The 25,040-nt window shown below is 44.5% G+C and overlaps 1 protein-coding gene across 4 annotated transcripts in view; it reads right to left on the minus strand.

Moving 5' to 3' along the window:
• Positions 1-25,040, minus strand: part of SMTN (smoothelin) — a 781,408-nt gene that overhangs the window by 183,964 nt on the left and 572,404 nt on the right. For all 4 annotated transcript variants that reach the window (XM_069619347.1, XM_069619344.1, XM_069619345.1 and 1 more), the window contains 3 exons: positions 15,694-15,843; positions 11,177-11,252; positions 4,378-4,551 (listed from right to left, as the gene is read on the minus strand). In XM_069619347.1, coding sequence (XP_069475448.1) covers positions 4,378-4,551; positions 11,177-11,252; positions 15,694-15,843 — 400 coding nt within the window. The remainder of the gene's footprint in view (positions 1-4,377; positions 4,552-11,176; positions 11,253-15,693; positions 15,844-25,040) is intronic.

The following is a 25,040-nucleotide window of genomic DNA, read 5'->3' on the forward strand; positions in this document are numbered from 1 at the left end:
CCAGATGCTCCTGGGAGAAGATGCTCAAAGACCTTAGACCCAAATGGGATCCAAATTGTTTGTACATGCTGAACAGAATATAGAAGTATTATAATGTCCCCGAAACAGGGAGGGAGGAGCTCAGCCATATATGTGTGTGACTACATCCCATGAAACAGGGAAGCGGGGGTGGGATTCCGGAGTGAATGGGATCCCTGGAAAGCCAGCCACGTTGTTGACCCTGGAGGCTGTACATAAAATGGTGCCCGTCTCCCAGCTTATTGGCCCAGTCTATCCCAATGCCCCCTGATTCCTTAGAAGGATGCCTGTAACTAGGGGTTCGGGGGGTTGGGACACTTGTGGTCCACGAGCCAAACCAGAGAGGGCCACTGTCAAGAAGGCGTAAAAGAGTGAATGCTGCACAAGCTGGACAGTTGCAAATTGCACACATGGACGTCATTTCACCAAAATGCCAGGGGTAGCGAAAGTGACATCACGCGACCCTTGACCCCTGATATCACAGGAAGTGATGTCATTTGACCCCACCCCGAAGTGATATCGCAGGCAGCGATGGAACACGACCTTTCACCCATTGACAAAACCGGAAGTGGCATCACATAGCAATGTACACTACGAAAAATATGGTTATGATATCACTATAATGTGATGTAGATTTCATACAACAATGGATCGCCATATGTATCGTTAAAATCAGTTTGTAAAGGCCCATATTACCAAATTACTGTGACTGCAAGCAGACGTCCATGACCAAATGATAATGTTGTGTTATTATATAGCACTTACGCTTACGCGCTTTATATAGAAAAAACTATACACCCAATATCACCCAACCTGTGTTGGTACTCATTTATCAACCTCAGAAGGATGAAAGGCTGAGTTGAGGTGTTTAAGAACAGACTAAATCAGGGACTCCCCCCTGAAGTGTGCCTGAAATAAACCTTTAATGAGTCTAGCAAGTGTTGTATAGAATTCCAGAATGACACATTATTTGGTATTCCTATTCTTTCTTATTTAGGGTCAGTGCTGAAAGTGTTAGACGTGTGGGACTCCTGTTCTTATTTTTCTTCTTTTTTTTAAGTGGCCTGAACAAGAAAGCCAGACACTCCAGAAGTAAAGAGCCACATGGGACCTCTGGCGACCCCTAAATGACGTCCCTGGTTGCACACTCGCTGAACATTAAGAGCCTGCAGGGAAACCATGGGAAAGCTTGCCCATGAAGCCCGGACAGGTGCTACAGGGAGAAAGAAAAAGGGAGCCATGGAGAGTCTGCCACGAGTATTGGACCGCCTGACTCAAAGATGGTAGCAGCCTCTTTTAAGGCCTTAGTTAATGGCGCCAGTATGTTAACAAGGCGAAACCTGAAGCGCACAACAGTCTGAACCTGAACACTTGAGTAGAACACGCAACACACTTGGGCAGGAGGCGGGACGAGGGCGGCTGGGCCAATCCTGCAAGCCCATTAAAAAGAAAAAGATTGCCAAACCAAAGATGCAGCAGACTTTAAATTGGGACACGCTCATACGCCTCGCTTGTTCTAGGCTCCTCCTAGAACTGTGAAACTGTTGTATTTAATTAACTTTGTTCCCCTTGTGGTCTTGTATCCTCCTGGCAGATCAAAAGGGCTTTCTGCAAATCGTAGCCAATAAAGTAAGAAAAGACAATGGGACTAACACACTAGCGTCCGAGTTTCCGTGGATTTGTCAATGTGACAAGTGACAGGTTAAGGGGTGTGTTTTTACAATATCGAAATGACGATGATTTGCGAGTACTATTCCATTTTTAACGAACTCTCTGCTGAAGGGCAAGTCCTTGGAACTTGCATCTGAGAAGGGGAAACGTGCAGTGCTGTACCTTTGACACTCTGGATAACTCCAGCTGCCTTTAAAGACCCGCAAGACTGGACATGGCCAGCACAACAGGGGCTGTCTGCCCAGGCGCCATAGCTGGAGACTGAGCACACGTCATATTGCACTACTGGACTTCTTTGGCAACGTAGTCTTGTATTGAGAGTGCACACTAGCCGGGGTCGTTAGCGTAGTCCAGGCAAGAAATCACTACCCCTGCACGCTGCCTCTATGGCATGAAAAGCGGGCATCTGCAAACTGTTATGTTGCCCTAGAACCAAGTGGAGCACTCCATGTGAACCCCACAGCGAGAGATCAATGAGAGCAAAACAAGGAGGTTTTTTATTTTTAAATTGTGGCAACACCGGTAAAAAACATAGACTATTGTATTATTATTTTTGCAAAAATGCAGAATTGTAGTATTCTTATAAAGCAACCCGCTATCTTCCACAGGGCTGTGCTGATCATGTCCATTAGGGAGTGGTCAACACAGCAACATGTCCAACAATGAACAAGCATCACAAGCATAGGAGGTGGCTTTGCAGCTGTACAGAATCACTAGGGGGGTATGGTGCTATGCCTACCTAGACTTGGCTAAATGAAAATCCAGTTCAGTTAAATAAACATCGCAGTTAGCTCCACTGATGGCACATTATCCAAGATCCTGAAGAGGCTAGGGCACCGCTACCAGCCTGGGGACTTTAGAAGGTGCCGAACAAGAGAGCCTGTGCAAACGGGAAAAGGGAGGATCATAGGGAACCAATGATTGGGCTTCCTGCACCACCGGCAAGACCCCACACCCAAAAGTAGAGGCTTTGTGTACACTGGGTTGTGGACTTGATTATATGAAAGCTGGATCTTCATGGACTGAGGGGCAGATTGGCAGGACACACTTGCAGTGACACCGATCGCTGACTGCTAACCCCCCCTCAGCCCCAAAACAGCTTCAGAGACGCTGGGTTTTAATGCGTCAGTGCAATCATGTTAATGTATTCAAAATACACTGCGTAAAACAAGTGAATACATGGTAGTCTAGCACCATTTGATTTTAATCTGATAAAAAGACTGTATGATTGGTATATTGGAATTAATTAACATAGCATCCTCCTGAAATTAAATATATCCGATTCTGAATCATTTCATATTTATATAATGAGAGAAACTTTCCGAGATTAGATTAATCGTCATCAGAAGCTACAGTGAATAAAATGCAGCTTCGGACGACATGAAACTTTTAAGTGAGTGTGCTCCTCATGTTTAAATGGTTTAAAGTGTATTTCAAGAGCTGTATTTCAGGGTCTGATCAATTATATAGAGGAATATACATTTACCAGCATGTGCAAATGTTTCTACAGGTTGTCAAGGTCAACGATTTTCTGGCTCAATAACAAGGGGAGGAGTGCATTCGTGGCTAAGGACGTGTGTATGTCCTGATGAAGGCCAGAGTTCAACAATTTACTCTTCAATGAATTTACCAGAGTGTGTAGCCAAAACACAGTTGTGGGGACAGATGGATGGTGTGAGCTGTGGATGTTCTGTTTTTAGCATACAGATCGAAGATAACCGTTAAAGTACAGAGTCCAGTACGGCTGGTTTTAGCACGACCCAGTGAATACAGTAAATGGATTTGGATTAGAACAAGATTTTAAACCGATGCCACTGGAATCCTATGATCTGGAAGGGTTATCGAGCCACTGTAGGAAGAGTATTTTCAATTGTTATCTGTACCCTAAAAATATCTATGTAGTTGTTCACTTACTGTCATTCAAAAAATAAATAATATTCCAACTGGTTATGGGATTTTAGAAAAACTGTGAATAAACATTTTGTAATTAATAAATATAATTAAGAATACATTGTACTCGATTTTGTAGATCCTGTTTTGCCTGATATGAGCAGCAATAGCATTTTGAAATTGCTCCTCCAAGATGCTTGGTATTCGTAATTTAATCATTCCTGGTGATGAGGAGCAGTGTTCCCAGTTCCCCATAGGTTTAATAGTGCGATTAGATGGACCAGTATTGTTGGGGCGTGATCCTAAAATGCTGTATCGTGTTGCTTTTCTAAAAAAGAAAAACCATTGCATTTGGTAAATAAAAATAACATTGAATTGAAAGGTCATTTGGGTACCCAAGAAAGAATTTTAATAAAAAATGTAAGACAATTGTTTTTTTATAATGCGCTTAATACCGAAGAGGTTTCTAAGCACAGAACCGGGATTCAAACGGTTGTTGCTCTGCGTCGTCTTGCTTCCAAGTAGAGCGCGCTGCTGCTGAGCTATCAGGATGATGTGGTGGCTATTATAGGGCATCTGTATTCAAACAAGAAGTGTGTAAAATGACTGCGGTGGATGGACAGTAAACCAGGTTGCAATTTGATGCCAGAAAAAGTAACAAAGACAGCCTCATCGAGGTGCAGCTGACCGTACATTTTGGATTATTTCACTCAAAAGCAGAGTTACATTTGGTCGATCACAGTGGCCATACTATACAAAACAAAGTGAGGCATCTCTAAAGATTTCAAGCGCTCTTACTGGATTGGACGAGTCTTTGCGTTTTGGTTAGGGTACTGACGGATGAACCATCTGCAGATTTTGCACTCTGGCTCACTGTCGTCTCCATAGAGCGAGCCCCTTTTGGAGTTCTTGAATCAGTGCTCTTTGATTTCAACTCCTGCAGACGCTGGTCTCGCTCTTTCTCTCGCTGATCTGATCATGAAAAAGCAAAAGATAAATTAGCCACCCATTTTGAGCAATCAACAAAGCAATATTTTTAGGAGATAAGAGCGAACAAAACAATCAAGCATCAACATCTGCACCAATCCCAGGAATAAGTAGGCAACCAATATATTTCAAAGTCTATATTTCATCTCTCAGCTTAACCTTCATTTCAATTCTGTTGTCTGTTTCCATGACCACCAGTGAAGATCTGCTCTCCAACCTTGACTCTAACATTCCCTCATCCTCCTCGATCTCTCTACTGCCTTCGACACGGTCGACCATACCATCCTGCTCAACGGTCTCTGTGAAAACCTGGGTATCACTGATCAGGCTCTGGCCTGGCTGACCTCTTTCCTCTCAGAATGACCCTCCCAGTTCCAACTTGGGTCCTTCCTTTCATCTATCTTCCTCTCTACCTGTGGTGTTCCCGAGGGGTCTAACCTCTTGCCCTGGCTTTTCAACCAATACCTGGCAACTCTCGCCCACTGCATTGCCATTCTCTGCTCAAATTTCCAGTGCTACGCTGACAACACACAACTCATTTTCAGGCTGCCCTCTGCCACCTCCTCCCCCTCTCTCATCTTTGATTGCCTAACTGCCATTAAAGACTGGTGTGCCACCAATGATCTTTGTCTGAATGCCAGCAAGACGGAGATCCTCCTCATCGGCACACCTTCACCATCCTTTCCACTCACTCTCTGGCCGGCCTCCCTTGCCCCTACTCCTACCCCCACCTGCGAGGCTAAGAACCTCGGGGTCATCTTTGACTCCATCCTTTCCTTCTCTGGCCACATTTCTCAGAGGTCTCTAAAAAATCAAATTTATGACTGCACCTCCTCAGAGGTACTCTGCCTTTCCTCTCCTTCCCCCAGAAGCTCATGGTATCCCAAGCCCTGGTTCTCTCTAGCTTGGACTATTGTAACAACCTCTTTCTAAATCTACCTGCCTCTACTCTCCGCCCTCTGCAACTAATCCAGAGCAGGACTGCGAGACTTGTCCTTGGCCTCAAGCCCTGGGATCGTATCTCTCCAGCTCTGAAATCTCTCCACTGGCTCCCAGTGGATACAAGGATTAAATTCAAAACCCTCTGCATTGTCCACAAGGCTTTCTGGGGCCTGGGTCCAAAATACCTTCAGCTATCCGTCCGCAAATACCTCCCCTCTCGAGCTCTTCGCTCCTCTACCTCCAACTCTCTCAGGGTCTGTCGTTTTTCTAAGAAACGAGCTGGGGGTAGATCTCTGTCTTCGGCTGGGGCCTCCCTCCCACTCTAAAACTTGAGGAGCACTATCTCTGGTTCCGGAAGCACCTCAAGACCTTCCTCTTCTTCTGCCTTCGCTCCCCCTCTACCCTGCTGATCTGTTCTCTCTTGGCACCGTGCACCTGGCCACCCTATGTCCTTTGGGCCCAGGTACCTGCTCATCCTGCCACCCTCCCGCACTGCCAACCCTTCACTAGGGTCTGTATCTGTACCCATACAGCCCCCCCCTTTTTCTTCCTGCACTTATCAGACCTACCCTGTCTGCTGCCTTAAACCTAGCACTTGCAAATTGCTGGCTGCATTACCATTGTGTGTTGCCTTTATTATTTATTTATTGTTATTTATCTGTTTCTCCTCTGCTTCGCACTTTCCACTTCTCACCCCTTCCATGCACTTTTCCCCTCCACCCTCTCCCATGCACTTGCGTGTTCTCAATGTCACTGGGCCTAGTAAGATTGCTGTTTTGTTCTCCCCTGTTCCCCCTGTACCCCTCCCTTGCCTTGTCGCGCTCTGAAAAACTTGTGTACGAGCGCGATAGAAATAAACATCTATCAATCAATCAAAAGTGAGGAATCTCTCCCTCACACAGCAGCAAAGGAGATGCATTGCCTCAATAGCAGAAGTGGCACTGGTTTAAGACGCAAAATAAGCACTACAATTCACAAACCAAAACCATTTCCATGTTTCACTGCAACATTGGGAAGTGGGCAATGCCTCCTCATGGCAATCCAGTCAACCTGTGTCTCAGGGTGCTAAGAGTAAAACATGATCTTCAGTCAGAAGAGAATATGGTCTCTTAGTGGCATGGGGTGTCAATCAACTCACAGATGTGGAATCCTTCAGATGAATTTGTTTTTTACATGTAATTTAGGTTTCATACTATTGGTGTCTTTGATAGTGTAGAGGAGCAGCTGCATGCCTCTGCAGGAAACCCCACTCTTCTACCTTCTATATGTTGGAAGCCAGAGATTTTGCAGTGTTTGACACCAGCAGTAGTGACCATACCGCAATGTATGTTCGAAAGAAGTTACCCATTGAGACAACCCTATTGAATGTATCCCCGAAGGGACGACAATTTGAGGGAGGAACTCCCTAAAGGAATATGAGAAAAGAGCAGAGAAAGAAGCCTGTGACATCATAAGAGTATGAACGGCGTCTCAGGATACAGATTGAAGAGGATGTATGGATCCTACAGAAATTAATGACCGAGTGATGAATCAAGTGAACTTTTAAAAACGAAAAAGAAGATTACACATGCATGAGGTGCTGCAGAGAATCAACCATTCAATAATTGCACAGAGGCTGAAAAGCAAGTAGACTAAGTCATCATAGAAGCTGGCTATATGTAGTGAATAGAATGCAGGCTAAGCCGCAATTAGATGGAAGCTGGACATCGGTATCAAGAATTTAGTGTTGCAGCAAGAATAAGTTGAATCATGGAGCTGCATGGCGAGGCTCTCATTCCTGAAGTTGAGATTGAAACAGCCATGGTCAGCTATCTATTCTGGAAAGGAGCAAAAGTACAAAGGATGAATCATCCCATGTTAAGGTTCAAAGAAGAAACGCCAAGAGTGCCAAATCTAATTCATTTAAGACATTTAAAAGCTACAAAATGGATACAATCGTGGTCTCCTGTCACGTGAGCCAAGGATGAAAATAAAGTTCGAACTCGGAGACCCAGAACAACAATAGTGAGTGCCTGCACTCCCATGTATTCTCAGACACAAGGATACTTTGCAAAGCCAAGTTCAAAGACAATTTTCATGGCAGAAGGCATGGGCGATGAGAGATGTTGGACTAATTGGGTGGGAGGTAGAGTCAGGCCCATCTACTTGCACCTGTGTCTGGGCTTATGTGCTGCTAAGTTAACCGAATGTTCCAGATATGGCACAAGCGTGCCAACCAGTTGTAGAGATCCATATAACGAAGGACCTTATAGTTTGAGAAACCAATAAGAAACCATGTACCTAATATTTTTGAAGATTACATGTTTTAGAGGTAGGCAGATGTAATCCACCTGACAGTGGGCACCCAATTACAAACCCAGTTCCTACAGATAGTATACTCGGATGTTCCCCTTAACCCTATCCCGATACCCAAAAGGTTTTTCATTATTTGCCACTTAGTAGGACGTCACCTCTGATGTATTTTGAGTATAAAGTCTATGTCGTGTGAAAAGATTGCTGAGAGAAATCGAGCATACTTCGTTGATGTTTGTTGTAACTCCCCGTTTTAGATAATTGTTAATAAAATAGTACTTTGCCATCTTCCTGGTTGGTTCGGTTATTTGGACTCAGTTATTCTGTGTGAACCCATCCATTATATGCACATTCCTAAAGGGCCCTAAGCTCACGTGGTAGTGGTGCGGATGGTTCAAAAAGATCCAAACTAGTTTGTCTCCTGAGTTTCGGACGTTCAGGCATCCTCCACCATTAGCTGGAAGATCAGAGAGTTTCCTGTGGAGAGCGGCCGAATAGAAAGAAACTTGCACACAAAAAAAAAACGAGATGGTGGGCAGTTCCCCCTTTGAAGAAATCCCTGCCCGTTTTCCACGGGCGCTCTGCAGACGTAAGGCAAAGTGGTTGGATTGGTGGATACCGAAGGCTTCGAGTTGATTAACGAAAGTTGAGTAGACTAAGGGGAATGGCAAATAAGGGGACGGGATTCTAATAAATGTGAGTAACGGGAAATAATTGTAGAAATAAGAGACCGCCTAGGAAAACCTAATTCAAGGGAATCGGGAGGAGACATTTCAAATCCCAATGGCGGTAGCGTGAAATATATAACGCGTTAGTCAGGACTACGTAAGGTAATGTCTCAAACACTGTTTGGGGTAAAAGTAAAGGCGGGGAAAGAGGTGATCACAGGGTTTTATAAAGTGTAAATGTCAGACTAGTCTAAATGTTTTTAAGTAAAATTTTGAAGAGCGATAGAGATTGTGAAGAACTGAAAAAGTAACAGTGTGGTAAAGCGATTGGAGCCAATCAAGAGAAATAGATAGGCTATTGAAATAAGAGGATTGAGCAGCGATTGATGGTGCGTGCTAATATTAGTTGTTTTAAAATGTTGAAAAGTGGTGATTTAAGGCAAGGTATAAGTTTTATTTAAGGGTCTGGTAAGTTACGACAGTCAATTGAGACTTGTTATTATGGGGGCTACTCCTCTGATGCACCTATGCAAGACACTGCCAAAGCATATAGCGAAGCTCAAACAGTTTAGTGCGGAATGGGTAAAGGGCACAGCAGATAAAATGTTCATGACGTGGCCACAAGGGGGATTGTTGTCAAGAGCGGTATTGCAACACATGACCACATACTTGCACGCTGCGTACACAGGGAAGAAATTAGAGAAAAGATTCACGATTTTAGAGCTCTGGAAAATGTGAAAGAGAAGACCCGCAACCTAAGCAGTGGATGCTTAACCAGCATAAGGAGGAAAGCGTAGAGCCTCAGCTCCCATGCCTTGCTTGAGGCAAAGATTGTTGCTATGGAAGAGATAGGAGTGTAGCTTTTGAAGGAACTAAGAGCAGCAACAGGGTTTAGTTATCCGACATATGAACCCCCAGCTTACAGTAGTGACGATAGTATTGGAGAGAATTAAAGAAAAGAAGATACTTTTAAAGTCATGCAAGACAAGGAAGGAAGAAGTGAGTGGTCAAATCTGTCGACAGAAATAGACAGGGAGATTAAGAGATGGAAGGGAGAAAAGGATAAGGCTGAAGAGGCAGCGCTGGTGAAAAAACGAAAGGTTGGGAGGACAAATATTATTCAAGATAGATGGGAGAAGTATCAAGGAAGTTAGGCAAAGGGAAGACAAGGACGAACAAGAAAGAAAGGATAAGGAACGAGAGTAAAGATTGAAAGGGAATGAGCAGAAAAGGAAAAGCAGGGAGCGACGAGAACAGATATATCAGGAAGAGCAAAAGAAAATTAAAGAACGGGCAGAAGAACAGAGAAAGTATGACAAAAGACAAAGAGCAATATAAGAAAGGGACAGAAAGGAAAGAAAGAGGAAGAAGAAGCACAAAGATTAAGGGACAAAATATAACAGACGAAGAGATGAAGAGGAAAGAAGGGAAGGAATAAGAGGAGAAGAATGAAGGCAAGTGGAAGAAATAATTAGAAGGGATGCGAGAAAGCAAAGGGAAGTAGATGAAGAAATAGAACAGAAGAGGAGACAGGGAGGTTTCGATGCCAGTCTCATTTGTAAAGAACAAATAAAGCTGAGCCCAGAAATACGATGGGACAGAGTGGAGGAGATTCTTCAGATAAAGGAAGTAACTCCAGCAGTATCTAGAGTAGCGCTAGGAGAAGAAAGATTTGCTGCAGAGAGCATTGGAGAAAGGATCGATAAGGTCTATCGACAATTAAGATGAGAAAGCGAGTATGGTACTCGAGGGAACGATGATCGATCCCCAGTATCTCAATCACGAAGTGAGGAAGGAAACCTCTTTAGCGATGAAGGCAGGGCATTGTCTTTGAGCAGACTGAGCTTAGATAAGGGTGACGGGAATGATAGTCACACCAGTTGGGACATAGACATGCCAGACGAAGAAAGAGTCCAATCTTGGGGCAGAAGGAGGGAATGCGTGAACCCCTGACGGAAGTCTGCAAATGGATAAGGAAGTGAGATGGTCAGATTTGGAATAGCCTAAAGATAACGCCAGATCCCATAGCATGCCCAACCTATTAAGAGTACCTTAGCAGTGAAGGTTTAAAATATGTAAGCATTTCACAGAGTGGTCAACAGCAGGTTCCTTTTACGAGTGCAAAATCAATGGTTTCCTTCAAGAGTTCGGGAACAGTCCCACACACTGGAAGGATTTTAAGATTCGTACAAGTTAGGGGTCAAAGGGAAATGCAATGGATTTGCATCGAGCAAAAGGTGATTTAAATTGACTGACGGGAGGAAGGGAGAGAAGCTGTAGAAGGCTGGGGGAAGGTAATGGGAAGGTAGTGACAGGGGTAGTGGTGGGTAGGTGAAGCATCGAAGAGAAGACAGTACAGCTTCAGATGCTGAGCCCGATTGTTGAGGTCTAACTTTGGAAGAAAAGAGCAGGATTGCTGCAGTTTTTCCACGTGGCACAGTAATACACTTCATGGCTAATATAGAACCCATGATGGAAAACAATCATTGCTACAGTATTATTGCAGTAATGTCCACTCAGAACAGCACTCGAACCACAATCAAACACACTGAGCAAAAGAATTGGCAAGAATCAAACCACAGCTGCCATCTGAAAGCTGTATGCATGAAACGGTCTCCTACTAGCAAAGTGAAATCGATCATAGCAGCACCAGGAGCACACACTTAAAGCAGTCATGGATTTTAGGAACATAAACTGTAAAGGGATACCTCTCTTTCTCTGCCGCAGTTCTCGCATTGCGGTTCTAATGAGACGCCTCTCTTCAAAATCTGTTGTTTTATCCAACTGTAGAGAAAGAACAAGGAGAATCACAAAGGGTATAAAGAGCTAAAACAAAAAAAATAAAAACTGTGGTTGAGCGTTTGGTATGCATAAAAAGACAATGTTGCTCACTGCCATATAGTCTGCTTTTCACCATACATTTCAGATAGGGGGTCTGCAACCTGTGGCTCGCTAGAGGTTTTGGACTACAAATCCCATGTTCCCTCAACATGGACTATGCTAGTCAGAGAAGATGGGAGTTGTAGTCCAATAATCTGGAGAGCCAAAGTTTGCAGACCCCCGATTTAGGATGTCGCCCATAGTAGGGGGGCGGCGGGGTGGGAAGGTTCAGAGGACATTACAGTGCAGAACAGAATTAAAAAATAATACCAGAGCATACGCGCAGAGCACCTCCTTCATAAACTCACCCTACGCAAACCACCAGTTCTTTTAAAACATTCTCAAAAAGCATGAGGACTCCTAAAAGGATTGAAGGAGGGCAGGATGAATGGAGGAAAGAGGACTATGGACTAGAATACATTAATCACAATGGTGAGTAACTTGTATTTAACTCCTATGTCTCGTTGCCATTTCCTCGAACTGTGCATCATCTCCTAAACCCAAAGAATGTTTAAGAAATGCCCAAGGAGTTCCCCAAGCTTCTGCTCTGGAAAGATCTTCAACAGGAACATGCCTCTGAAAGGCAACCAGAGCAGCTTTAGCCCTTATCAGTGTGGATAAATACCCTTCAGAGGTTCTAGACTACAAAGAGTGCAGCAATTAGAAATACACGGCACTATCCATTTGTGTAATGGAGCTTTGTTCCACTGCAGATCAACCACCATACATGACAAAAACTGATCGAATAGCCTTGTACATTCAAGGTAGAAGTATAGGACAGCGCTTCCATACAGATTTTGAAGACTTTCTGCCTCATCCAACAGGTTTGTGAAAAACACTGGAATGTAAAGGTCCTGGTTAATGTGACTGTTACTACCTTAGGCAGAAAACAAAGGCAAGTCCTGAGATCTACTTTTCCTTCATGACAAACTGTAAACTGCTCCACCAAGCGGGGGGCCAGAAGTAAGACCATCAGGCAGGCAGAAAAAAGGCAGTTTTCCAAGAAACGTAGCACAGATTCATTGTAGACATTGGCTCAAAGGGATTGTCAGCTAAGACCCCTAAATCAGAATGTAAATCCCACACTTGGTATTAAAGCTTAAGTGAAGGAAAATGATTAAAATATCTCCTAACAATTGAAGTGAAAAGCAAACTGAATCCATATTGAGATGTCCTAGTGACAGTTATGAATCTGTTTTCATGCTCAATTCGGATAAGCTAAGATACCACCCAACGTACAAGGAAGAGAGTTAATGGTCCTACCTGGAGCTTGTTATAGAAAACTTGTCCATATTTATGTGTACGGGCTGAAATGTTTTTTGCTGCCTGATTTATGTTCAACATTTTCTGTTGGCGGCCGAAGAGGAGTATAGGTTACATTTACAGAAACAAAGTGCTAAGGCATCACTTGTGTGTTGTGTGTAGACAATACGTTCTTTCAGTGGAAACCACCACAAATCCTTAGTTGCTGGTTGTAGAAGTCCGGAAAACCAATATTGGTTTGACCAAAGGATCAAACAGGAGTTTGAGCGTCACATTTTGAGAAGCACTTTGACCAATAAGAGAATGGAAGACATAGGGAAAAAGGACCTCCCAAGGTGAAAGAACTGCATTCCCAATCAAAACCCTTCCTTGGACTCCTCCTAACACACAAAGTGGACATTTCTTGATGTGCCTGTCCATGAAAATCTCCATATATGATTTTCATTGTTTACAGATGTGAAATGCAATCTGAGAATTAATCGGCCATTCGCAGGGAGCAGAAGTCTGGTGTCTCAATAAATCTGCCAAGTCTTTACAATCAAGGAAGGGTGCACTGCAATCAGGAAAATGTCTCAGGTTATTGACCATTCGCAAAAGCAAATTGCAAGCTTGGAAAGGTGCGAGGGATGGAGGGTGATGTACTATCCCACGCCCCCCATTTGTTGACATAAAATACTGCAGTAGCATTTTCTATTTGAATCAACGCTCATCGGCCCTGAATGAATGGGACAAAGTCTCGAAAGGCCAAAAAGATGGTCTATAATTCCCAAAGGTTTATATGAGCTTCCTCTTTGCTCCATAGATTGTGGACTATGTGACCAATTGTTGGTCCTCAACCGGAGCGAGAGGAGCCTGTTGGTGCTGCAATTGCTTCTGGCACTTTGAAATGGCTATCATGCCCCAAACTTAAATCTTGGCACCACCATGTTACATCCTGTACCATCTCTTTGGGGATACAGATCAGATTTTATATTGAGTCCTGTGGCTCTGGCAAACCACCAAATGAAGCAAAGGTAGTCTCTCTCATCCATGATCTTGTGCATGGGACTTCTAGTGGCAGGAGCCTGATATTGGAGTGCTGGAACTGGTCTTTTGTGGAAAAGAACACCGCAGTTAGGCTTAAGAGACAGAATTCCCTTTGGGGTTGGATAGGGTCTTTCCAAGATGAAGCCCATGAAATAGATTGTCCGAGTTGGAAAAGGGGGAGATTTTTTCCCCCCGATTGACAGACATTTGGAATGAGAAAGTAATATTCAATAATCTTTGCAGGACTACCATGTTTCTATGTGGAGTGGTGCGGCAGAGGCTCAACAGAATACACATTAAAAGTGCAAGTTCAACAGCTTAACTTTTTTTGGGAAGGGTGTGATCGAGGTTCACATTTTCTGAGGGAATCTACAACCAATCTATGGTCTAGTGGAATACAACTAGAAACAGGGGGGGCACAGGTAAAGGTGCAACTCAGTTTTGTCTCAGGGAAGGGAGACGGGGTGGGGGGCACGGATATTGGCCAGAATACACAGACTAAAGATAGTTAAAAGTCTCAGTTCAAGGGTTTGCTTCTTTAAATTGCAGTTTCAGAGATACAGCACTCATTCAATTATTGAACATGTCATTCTCAGGGATATAGCACCCAGATCACTTCTTGGCAATCTCAGTCCTAGGAATATGGTTCACAGCTCGCTTCCAGGCATTCCTAGCAAGTATTTCTTCTCCCCTGCTTAGGAATTTCAATCAAGCTGGAACACCTTCTAGCAATGGGCCAGCCTTCTGGGTCAATCTGCAATGAGCCGAGATTATCACTTTCTGGCAAGATCCCTTATCAGTCTCAGTCTCAATCCCCGAGATACTGGGTCCTACTTGCCTCTTGGCACCTTTAACAGCCAATATTTCTCCCAACTTGTCAGGGTTTTTGTCAGGCTGTGTTATGACCCTCCTGCCAAGGGTCACCCTCCTGGGCTAATTTGCAATGGCAGAAATGATCATTTTCTGATAAAATTGGCCTTCTAGGCTAATTGTTTCCCTTCAAACTGCAGTATATACTGTGATAATTCCAAACCTTGATCAAACCACTTTGTAGTCAAAAGGGTCTGAGCTTTTGAACACTGGAGTTTGCAATAGCGCAGTTGCAAACAGATCTCATGTGGGTAACTGTGCGTCACAGATCCCAGAGAGGGAAACCTGTGCAGGCGGTTGGGAAAAGGGTCACCCTCTCGGACGAGCCACTGAATGTTGGAGACTAGGTAATTTAGCTAGCTTTGGTGACATATCAAAGGGATTGGGGCTAGAGGAGCTCCACCAAGTATCACATCGCAGTATCAAGGAGCACCGCCAAACCCAAAAGAAGGGGGGCATAGCATTACAGTAGGGACTCTTATCAACAAGACGTCGACCTAAGGGCTGAGAATCCAATGATCAGTGCAAAAGGCAATGGGCAATGTCTTGAATTTGAAGTGCTAGCTGCCTGCTGAAGAAAAGAAGAGTTTTGCAATGCTGGGTCTACATTGGAACTTGCCAATAGGAGTCCTGCAAGTCGACTGCACAGAGTCAATCCCCAGAGAGAATCGGTGCAGGCATGACCATTTTGAATTTGTCCTCCGGCAGTCAGGCTGCTGAGGCAGAACTTTGGGAGAAGACACAATGATAGGCCATGAAGGGACCGCAGTGCATGTTCCACTATAACCTCTCACCTTGAGGACAACCTACTTGGTACAAAGCACTTCTATTCATGGTCCCAGAACACAAGTCACCTCCCAATACTATGCAACATAATGTAGTATCTTTGGCATCAGCCCTCCTTGCCTTAGACCGCTTACTTGGGGGAGTAACGGACACTCCTGTAGTCCATGTGATGCAGAGCCACCCTCACCCCCCACTATTAAATGCTGATGAATACCTTAAGGTCTATGCCCATCACTGGAAGGTGGGGATTTCAGGGGCACCTCAACATTTTGCATAGGCACAATCATTTTGTGTTACGCCACTGCACCCAAACCCCGATACATGGGTATTCCTCCATTTACGTGACCCTGTTACAATTGACACTGCTTCTGTATGGTTTGCCATTCCACCCGTTTCCTACCATCTTATCTAGCACCTCCTCCTCTTCTATCCGGCTCAGTTCCTCCACATTCAGCGTGCTCCTCTTCTCAGGCTCGTTCTCTGGAGTTTTCTCTGTGCCATTCGGTAGGAGCTCCGCAGGCTTCTTCTGCTCTGTGCTCTCGGTCTCCACCTGAAACAAAATACATTCATTATGGAACAGCATGAGTGACCATGCAACACTGTACATTTAAGAATTGTATAATACAGACAAGAACAGTTTGAATATATAATGTTCATGAAACAGTTTCCCTTTTATGAAACCTTGGCTTTTTGAAATAACAAAATTACAAAAGGAAGTAATAGTATTCTTTTCCTCAAAAGTCCAGAGGTGCAGATGGAGAAAAAGGATTGTTGCTGATAACTCCAACAACTGAATCAAACCCATCTGCTGCAAACAACCTCGCAGTCTAATTACCAAGATGACCTTGTCTGATAGATCCTTCCCTTGAAACCGCAGGCTAGTGAGCAGACGGCAGTTGTGGTCCAGGTGGGAGGGTCATCTCCTCCAGCGATATCAGATTGAAGGACAGTCATGCCATGCCTCAGACAGACGTTCTTAAAATCCAACCCTCCTTGGCCACCCTAGTGCGGTGGGAACCATTCTCCTTTGAAACGTCAAATTTCCTTAGAGCTAGCGGCATCAATGGGATTGGCGGGAAAGCATAGGGCAATGAAAACTGCCACCAAATCAGCATCCCCAAAACTTCCATCATGGGGGCATTTCTGGAATAAACTGAGCACCTGAAATTGATGAGCGGCCCAAATAAATGTACTTGTGGAGATCCCTAATCTCAAAAATGGTTATGCACCACGTATGGTTGAGTACTCCATATACGCAACACTGACTGTTTGAGCTTGCCAGGTGGGAAGAATGTAATAAAGAGGCCTTTGGGTATTAGACGCGGTCTTCTCGTGGTTCTTCTCGTGATTTGGGGGATCTCACTATTATGCCAGTTTATGAAATGCAAGCCAGGGTTCTCATCTATAAGCACCATCATAATTTGGTTTTGCGCTTGCGACATAAAAAAAAACCATCAACTGCTGTGAGCTCCAATATATGTGGTTGCAAGAGCCTCTGTCAGACCACAATGCGCTCTTTGTCAAATCTAAATTACGTTTGTCAAATAGGAATATGTTACAAGTTCCTGAAACTGTGGATGACTGGAGGGCCCCCCAAACATCGCACTGTTCCCTGGCTCATCATTTGAGCTCATGGGGACCCTTTTTGAAACTCGTACTAGACTGGTCAGATTTTCTGTGGTCTGAGATCATAGAGCTCAGCGACCATTGCACTGAACGCATGTAGAGCCTTGCACGAAGAGACTGCATAAAGTCCTAGAAATGACATCCTTGAAGTGCCTTTCACTGACAATGCATCTGAAATCAAATAATACTCCGAAGGCTCTATTCTAGGGCTAAATAATAGGATCTGCTACTACCCAATGAAATATATTAATCTTGGCAAAGAATGGTTTAAGTCTTGAGAATCTATCCAGTCAGCTGGACTTGGCTTCTAAAATATCTTCAACGGTTTCTAGTGATTTTTTCGACAGTTTAAGTTTCAACATACAAAAGTTTTGACACAAAAGCATCGGAAAAAAAAATGTTTTGAATGCATTTTTTAAAATTATTATTTTGTTTAATGGGGGGGGTTCCCCCCAAACCCGTTTTCTTTTTAAAACAAACTTTTTTTTCAATACGAAACTAAAATAAAACCTGTACCATGAAAAAAAAGCATTAGAATTTTTTTTTTTTGAAACTTTGTATTTGAAACTTTTGTATGTAGAAAATATTTTTTCGAAAATATAACTGGACACCAGCTTCAACATCACCACCACAGACGGTTATGTTAGTCATACATTAGTTTATAAACCTAACATCTTGGACGTGTGTTCATTTTTTGAGGTTCTGTATTTGGAATTAGAAACGGCCGCAGTAAAACCCTATTTGGCTCTCAACTAGAGGAACTGTTGCATTTCTCTCAGCCATTTCCTCCTGTTGCCCCGAGTTTGACAAAATAAATGGCAACCGCAACCTGAAGGATTTATCACACAGGAAAGGTTATTGGGGATCATATCCTGCTGCCTCACAAGTGCCTATAGCGGCATCTCAAGCAAAGTGAAGTGTAATATGGGAACGGTAGTTCGCTGCCACAAAGTGACCAACGAGACTGTTTAAATCAGAAGAGATTAGGAATGACTAACATACAGGAGACCGATTTGGATCAAGTTGTTACCTTGGATGCTCTCTTGAGAATCACAGTAAGTAGTTTGTGAATTACGCGGTCAGAACAAAGAGGTGCACGGAGACTGGCTGGGACTGGAGAGTTCATTGGATTCTTAACACCCTATTTTTTTATAGGTCATTTATTATGCGCTGATACACGCGTGTGTCTAAAGGCGTAACAAGGGACGGGGGCGTTAGGGTGGAAAGATCCTACTAGGCCTTGTACATTCAGACCATGCAAGCGGAGGTTCTTCATAACGCGCTTGGTTTCAAGCGCAGATCCGGGATTCAAACCTGTGTTACTCAGCGTGGTCTTGCTTCCAAGACCTGTGCGTTGCCACAGGGCTACCTCTCTTCCCTCCTATCCACTTGATTCAGAATACAAGTATAAAACGAATACTTATGGTATGTGACAGCACAAACTGTGTCATCTTGTTGCAGCCTCCACAGCTTTCGTCTGCAGGATAGAGGCAAATTTCAAACAACCTAGAAAAGTTCAGTCTATACATCATAGCAACCCATCAGCATTAACTATTGAGCTTCACCGGAGGTTGTCCGCCAGAAGTGTAGGCATGGTAGGGCCTGAAGGCGCACCCAAAATCTGTAAATGCCCACTCAGCAGCGTGGTGTGGGCATTTACAGATGCTAATGTGACAGCGGTGGGTCCAACTACAAGCCCCACTTGTTAGACAATCCTGGCTATGCCTCTGTTGCCCGCTCACTCCCCCTTTTTATGGGGTAGTCTTTGTGAAGGAGACCATGGCCTGCTTTTCCAGACCCGGTTAGTGGAGATCGTGGAAATTGTCACATGTGGCTCCAAGTCAAAGAAAGAAGCCCAACTCCTCAATGTTCTCTCTGGTGCGCCGCAGAGAGGGTGAGCCAGTGCAACATGTCTGTTTTCTCCACCACAGCATCTGGTGTGTGTGCAGTAAGAGTGCTCTGTGCAGTCAGGCTTTCAATTAAAGAGTTAGTGGATTAGTGTGACTGATTATTTAAGTGCAAGGCAGACAATCGTGTAGGCGTGAAATACTGCGCTGTGCAGGACGGGGAGACACATGGCAAGAATTCTCTCTTTTGCACGGACCCAGGACCTACGTCCGGTCTCCCTGAGCTCGCGCATGAGGATTAATTTGGCATAGATGGGCTTTAAAGATTAGCATGCTTCAGCCTTCTCAGAATAGTCCCCAGAGCCCGTGACTCAATCCCAGAGCAGCAGACCGCTCTGTACAAAAACCCTTAACAGGAAAAGGCACAGATCCAGCGCAAAAATAGCACATCAAAGAGGAGTGTGCGTTAGAGCACCGCTCGGAGATTTAGGACGAATTCACCGTATTCATGAAGGCACCTCCAACTCTTGCAGCTGTGGCAATGGGTGATGAATGTAACACTGCGCTCGATCAAACAAGCCCGTTTATAACTATGGTGATAAAACGCCCCACGACAAGGTGCCCCAGGGCAGGGCGGTCTCCGATGGTGGAGCAGTGTGTGCTTGCATGGAGAAAGCTTGGCAAGGATGAGCGGGGGGAGACTGCAATCTCCTACCACTCCAGGAAAGAGACTCAGAGGGGAGAGAAAGGGTACATTTAGACTGAAGGTGAACATTTCCAAGGGGAAAAGACCAACTGTTTAACATCTAAAGGGGGCACCCAGCCATGCATAGATGCTATGTTAGGAGACACGCCTACGGGTGCACCCCAATAAAGCATTGATGTTCTTGGAAATCAGATTGTACTTAAAATCACTGCCAAGAGAGCCACAGTGGCAGTCTTTATAAGAGCCACCGTAGAATCCTTCATTCTCAGTGTTACACATGGGTACATAGTCAGCGGTCAGCTGAGCAAACACATTCTTCATATAGCTTCAGTATTACAGCACAGTGACTGGACAACCATATGTGTCAATATTATTAAGATAAAAGCCATTTTGGGGACAACTGGAGACACACGCTCCTACTTCCCATATTTAGGCAGAACTGGTCTTTTAAAAGCTAGATGCTATAATATTCAAGGCAGGGACCATTCCTATAAAGTTGGACAGTAGCCAGGGAAACCCAACAAACTCTAAAGGACGTCAGGCAGGTGCATCAACCACTGGATAGCTCGAGAGTTAAGCGCTCTTTTGACATGGGGGTGAACCCACACTTTGCTACATCAAGCACTGGTGATGCCGATTCACTAATTCATCCCTCTAATGTTGATAAATGGACTATGAACAGGTTGCTTAAAAGAAGAAAATAAAAAAGGGGCTATATATAAACCTGATATTACTATATTGTGCAGCATTGCTCAACCACAAAGTATATAAGTCTAGATTGCTACTGTCCACACTCTATTCTAGCTGGAACCATCAATCTACAGAACCTGGAAGCTGGGTGCCCAAAAGAATCGATTTGCAGAGCCCACATTTGCAACATGTTCAAAAGTAATACAACAATTAACCCATTTTTTTTCCAGAAGACATAGCAAGGACACAAGCGAGGAAAAACCGAACTGAAATGAAAGACAGTACAGCTAGTTAACTGAACAGTTGGTCATTTAATGATGTTCAGAAAAGAAAAAAGTTACGCACAGAGTGACTGCCTTGCAAACCTCCACAGGCATATTGACCCCATCTTCAACTCTTCACAGGCTACCGGAGTCAGCAATGACCTACCAGAGACTGCATCCAGGGAGTATGCAGGCCTTACCAGCGGGGCCAAAGCCTCCAGGGAAGAGATTGCCTCAGTAGGGCGCCTTTCTCACACAAGCTCAGGAAGACCACGGCGTCTCCTTTTGAGAATCTTGGTGCAGGCATGGTGCTTACCCGAGCTCCATATCCTATCGTTTCTTCTCCATCACATCTTCCATTGGTGCAATAGCCACCTTTGATAAATCTGCTTGCACACAATGCCACATACTCTGGCAGTAATGGTTTCTTTCCTCGGTGGAGCAAGGCACTCTTCTCTTCCCAAACCGCACGTACTCCGCGCTAGTCAGGATGGGCGCCTTGTAGACGATGCCAATAGGAGGATGTGGATTGGTTGCACATAGCACAGGTATCCCACGAGTGATGCATTTTCTGGACTTGCATACTCCAGAGCTGGAGGCCATCAAGGCAGGGGGCCTAGAAGCGGCCCTTACCAGCAAACAAGGAAAACAATGGCATTCCCCTGCAAACAGATTCTTGATGAGTCAAGGAAACCATGGCGGACCGCACTGCCCACAGTAGAGACCAGCAGAAAACTGGAAGAAGAGAACCTAGGGACAACTCCAATAGTGCAGTGTGCAGTAGTGGATGCAGCCGTGGCCCAGAGCAGGGGGCTCTTCTGTGTTAACTGTGGCAACACTTCCAACGCATCAAGCAAGAGGGGGTGAAAAGCGCTGGACTATTCGTGGGGGGGGTTATCTCAACCGTGCCTTTCACCTTAGACTAATGTGGATGCTATACTGCCAGCCTTTTATTTTTGACACTGTAGAGGCACAACGGATGTGTTGCAGGGTCTACCACTAATAAAACATCCAGCCCCTGTAGCCGGCCTCACAGATGCCAAGCAGCTATATAGGGATATGCTGAAATTTGCCTCAGAGGGTGTAGATCGCGCCAAAAGAGGAATATTCATTGGTCTTCCCATGCGCTAAACAGAATGGCTGAAAAGAGAGGCTCAGGACAAGTTAAGAGCGCGCCCTTTTAAAACTGTTCCATTCTCCCACATATGAATTACCCAAACAAAAAAACAAATACTCTTATTGCCAAATCACTTTCATCCATTACAAGAAAACACACTAAAAAGTTCTCAATCCTCAACCCAAGAGGGGATCGAGGAAAATCCCTACAAGGCTTCCCTCCGGATCCGAAGACACCCAACATTGAGACTCCTCTTCATCCTCCACAGGAAAAGACAGCATTCAATAAAAGATGTCTTGCCCTCCAATTCTATAACCAGTGGCAAATCCAATGTCACTTACATTCAAATGCTCAAGGAGAACACAGCACTGTTGGGGGGCACAGTGGCTCAATTCAGCCACATTTCGAAAGTCCAACAGATTAGTGGCTAACGTCAGTAATCTCAAAGGGTTTTAAAACCTTTGTCTGCCCCCAACAGATCTCCTCTTTTAAGCAACGTGTCTATACACAATTTATCAACATAAGAGGGATAAAGTAGTGAATTGGCATCACCAGTGCTTGAACTAGCAAAGTGTGGGTTCACCCCATGTCAACTAAGTTGTCTTCTTGTAACAGCGCCTCGATGCAGTCGGGCTGTTTGCGCACTTTATACATTTAAAAAAACATACATTTAAAAAATAAATCTCAGATTCTCAATGCAGATATCACAACATTGCTTCAGATGTCAGAGATCTAGGTGGGAACTGCATCACAAGTCCCTGCACCTTTTAACCGTTTTACATTCGTACCAATTTAAGGCGCTACTCTTCAACTTCAGTTCAACATACAGGATATTCACCAAGATGAAGGGGCAGTGGCATAACACTTGAGACAGGAGGGAAACCCACATGTATACCTACCCTCGATGACTGGATGGTTCGGGCATCAAACCCCGCAAATGCTCCAATATTTCTAACAATGTTGGATCTTGTATTTTCTTTGGGACTTTTACATGGTGGATCTTTTTCCCGGTAGCCCAGCAAGACACATTATACATGAGAAGGCCCCTGCTTCACTAAACAGACAAGTGGGATTCAGAAAGCCAGCTCCACTCCACCAAGATCACTTTTGGGAAGGTAGTCAAAACAGGACCCCACTCCTTCCATAGCAACGCTCCTCTGCTTACACATTGTAAGCTACTCTGGGCCTCATGCAGGTAAGCGATTTATGGGGTCCCCATGATAAGGGATCCCACACCAATGTTAGGCAGCTCAAAGACATATTTCTGGCTGCCAACGCATTTCAGCTACATTCAGGGCTGAAAGGTTCTGGTATAGACTGACAACATTACTACAATTTACACAATCATCAAACAGGGATAAACAAGATCTCACAAGCTGTGCAACCTAGTTTTACACCCAAGACACTGGGCCATAGAGAAGCATGTTTTTCCCAGGTCATTGTACATAGTGGGCACACTTTATGTGAGGACAAATGCATTGAGCGGGCTTATGAAAGCATCCATGTATAGAAACATTTCACTGGTGCTGCCAACAGAATCCTTGAATGGTGGGGCAGACAAGTTCTGGACTTGTATGCCAATTAACTGAAGAAATGCCCGTTTATGCATCTTGGGAGGGATGGGGTGCACATTTTCTGCGTGACACCTCCCGACTCTCTTGATAGTATGAAACGGTATGTGCCTTTACTAGACATCCCCGATCGCCAAGGTGAGGCACATGCTAGAATGCAGCCACATTGACCACATTATTCTGGTGGGTACAAACTGGCACAATACGTTCTCCTACTCTGACCCGTGACTGTTGTGAACCCCCATAAGCCTTTCTCTACAGAAAGTGCTTCCCTCACAACATTCATTCCTCATCGCATTCGTTCAGTTCCTCAGCGTGGTCCATAAGAACTTGACTTTTGGGAATCTCGGTCTGATGCAAGAGAATAAAGGAGGGATCAAGGCAGCCAAGAGAAACAAGGTTGTTGGCAAACGGACTAGGTTCTGTCATTGGTGCAGACATAAAGAAATAACACCATATTCGATCATCTCCCATCTGGCCAGGTCTGGTATCAATATGGACTTTTGTACGACATACCGATCAGCTCTTAGGGCCTACCATATCAGGGGCCTGGATGACTTTCCACTTGCCAACCCTCGATCTAAAAGCACTTCAATGGTTGACAAACTGCATTCCCTGACCAGGAAACCACTTCCAACATCACACTTGAATCTTTTTCAGTCGACTCAAGGTCACCAATCTGTCGAGCCTATGGTTTCTGCAGATTTGGAATTTGCGACCCGGGAGACCGCTTTCCTTGTCACAGTCCCAATAAGTGAGATGCAATCTCTCTGCTTTGAAGCTTTTCCTAGTATCCACAAAGACAAGGCAGTCTTACACACTCTTCTAAGACTTTTTCTACAGTGGGCACAGAGTTCCACCTCATTCAAGAAATCAACCACCCAGTGTTTTTCCTGAAGGGTTTACACCCTTGATGTGAACAAGGCATTGAAACTCTACTTGGAATTAATTAAAGAGATCCCATTGTATTGCCCACTTAGTATTGGGTGTTCCTCTGTCATAGGTTAAGACTAAACCAGCAAAAAGCTCTATTCCGCACTGGATAGTTGACTGTGTTCTATATTCTATTCTCTGAAACAAATCGTGCTCTCAAAAAACGTGGTACACTGACTTGGACGACATCTGCAAAGTAGCCACGTGGGTTACCCCACATTTGCTGTGCATACACTATGCATGAGCACAGACTCCGGGGGAAACATGCAATTTCAACAAGCAGTGCTGCACAACATATTTTGCAAAAGGTCTTTTGCAACAAATCCATCTCTTGCAACCCCAGCCATTTGCCCAAAGCTCAGGGAATTCAGAACTCTGCCGTAAGCATGAGGAAGAGGACAGCACACAGGTGTAAGACAAGTTACTCAGCCTATTGACTACTGTGCTTTTAGTCCCCTTCCCGCTATAATACCCGCCCAGTCAAACTCAGCTGAAGGAATGGATGTTGCGGGCAAGAGAATGTTTGAGGACACAGATATGTGTTGGCCATGGCCTGGCACAATGTGTTTTAAATAATTAATGCTGCTTCACATCATGCTCTGGCCCAGTCAATGCAGGGAACAATGGAGAACTGTGTTCCCACAAGAATGGAGAAAAGGAGACAGGTATGGTGGGTAGCAAAATGTATGCTGTGTCTATATATAAATATTAAAGTACATTATGTTTATTGAGAACTTGTTTTTTTTCACAGAACTACTGCTCACCACCTATCCCCCACTTACATCTGATAGGAAAGAAGTTAGTGTGAAAAGTAAAGTTGGTCACCCTTTCTGAAGTCTGGAAGGATAACTTCTTTTTCTGAGGGGGGCAGAGAGAGTTTCAAAGCAGAGCCCTCAGAAACCTTAGGGTCCTGCCACCATTCTTCATTTTCCTGGGTTTCAGAACCACAGGGGCCCTTGAGAAGGAATACTTTAGGGAGCTGGCAGGACTGCAC

This window comes from Ambystoma mexicanum, chromosome 10 (assembly GCF_040938575.1).
Source record: "Ambystoma mexicanum isolate Mex_15411 chromosome 10, UKY_AmexF1_1, whole genome shotgun sequence".
NCBI lineage: Eukaryota > Metazoa > Chordata > Amphibia > Caudata > Ambystomatidae > Ambystoma > Ambystoma mexicanum.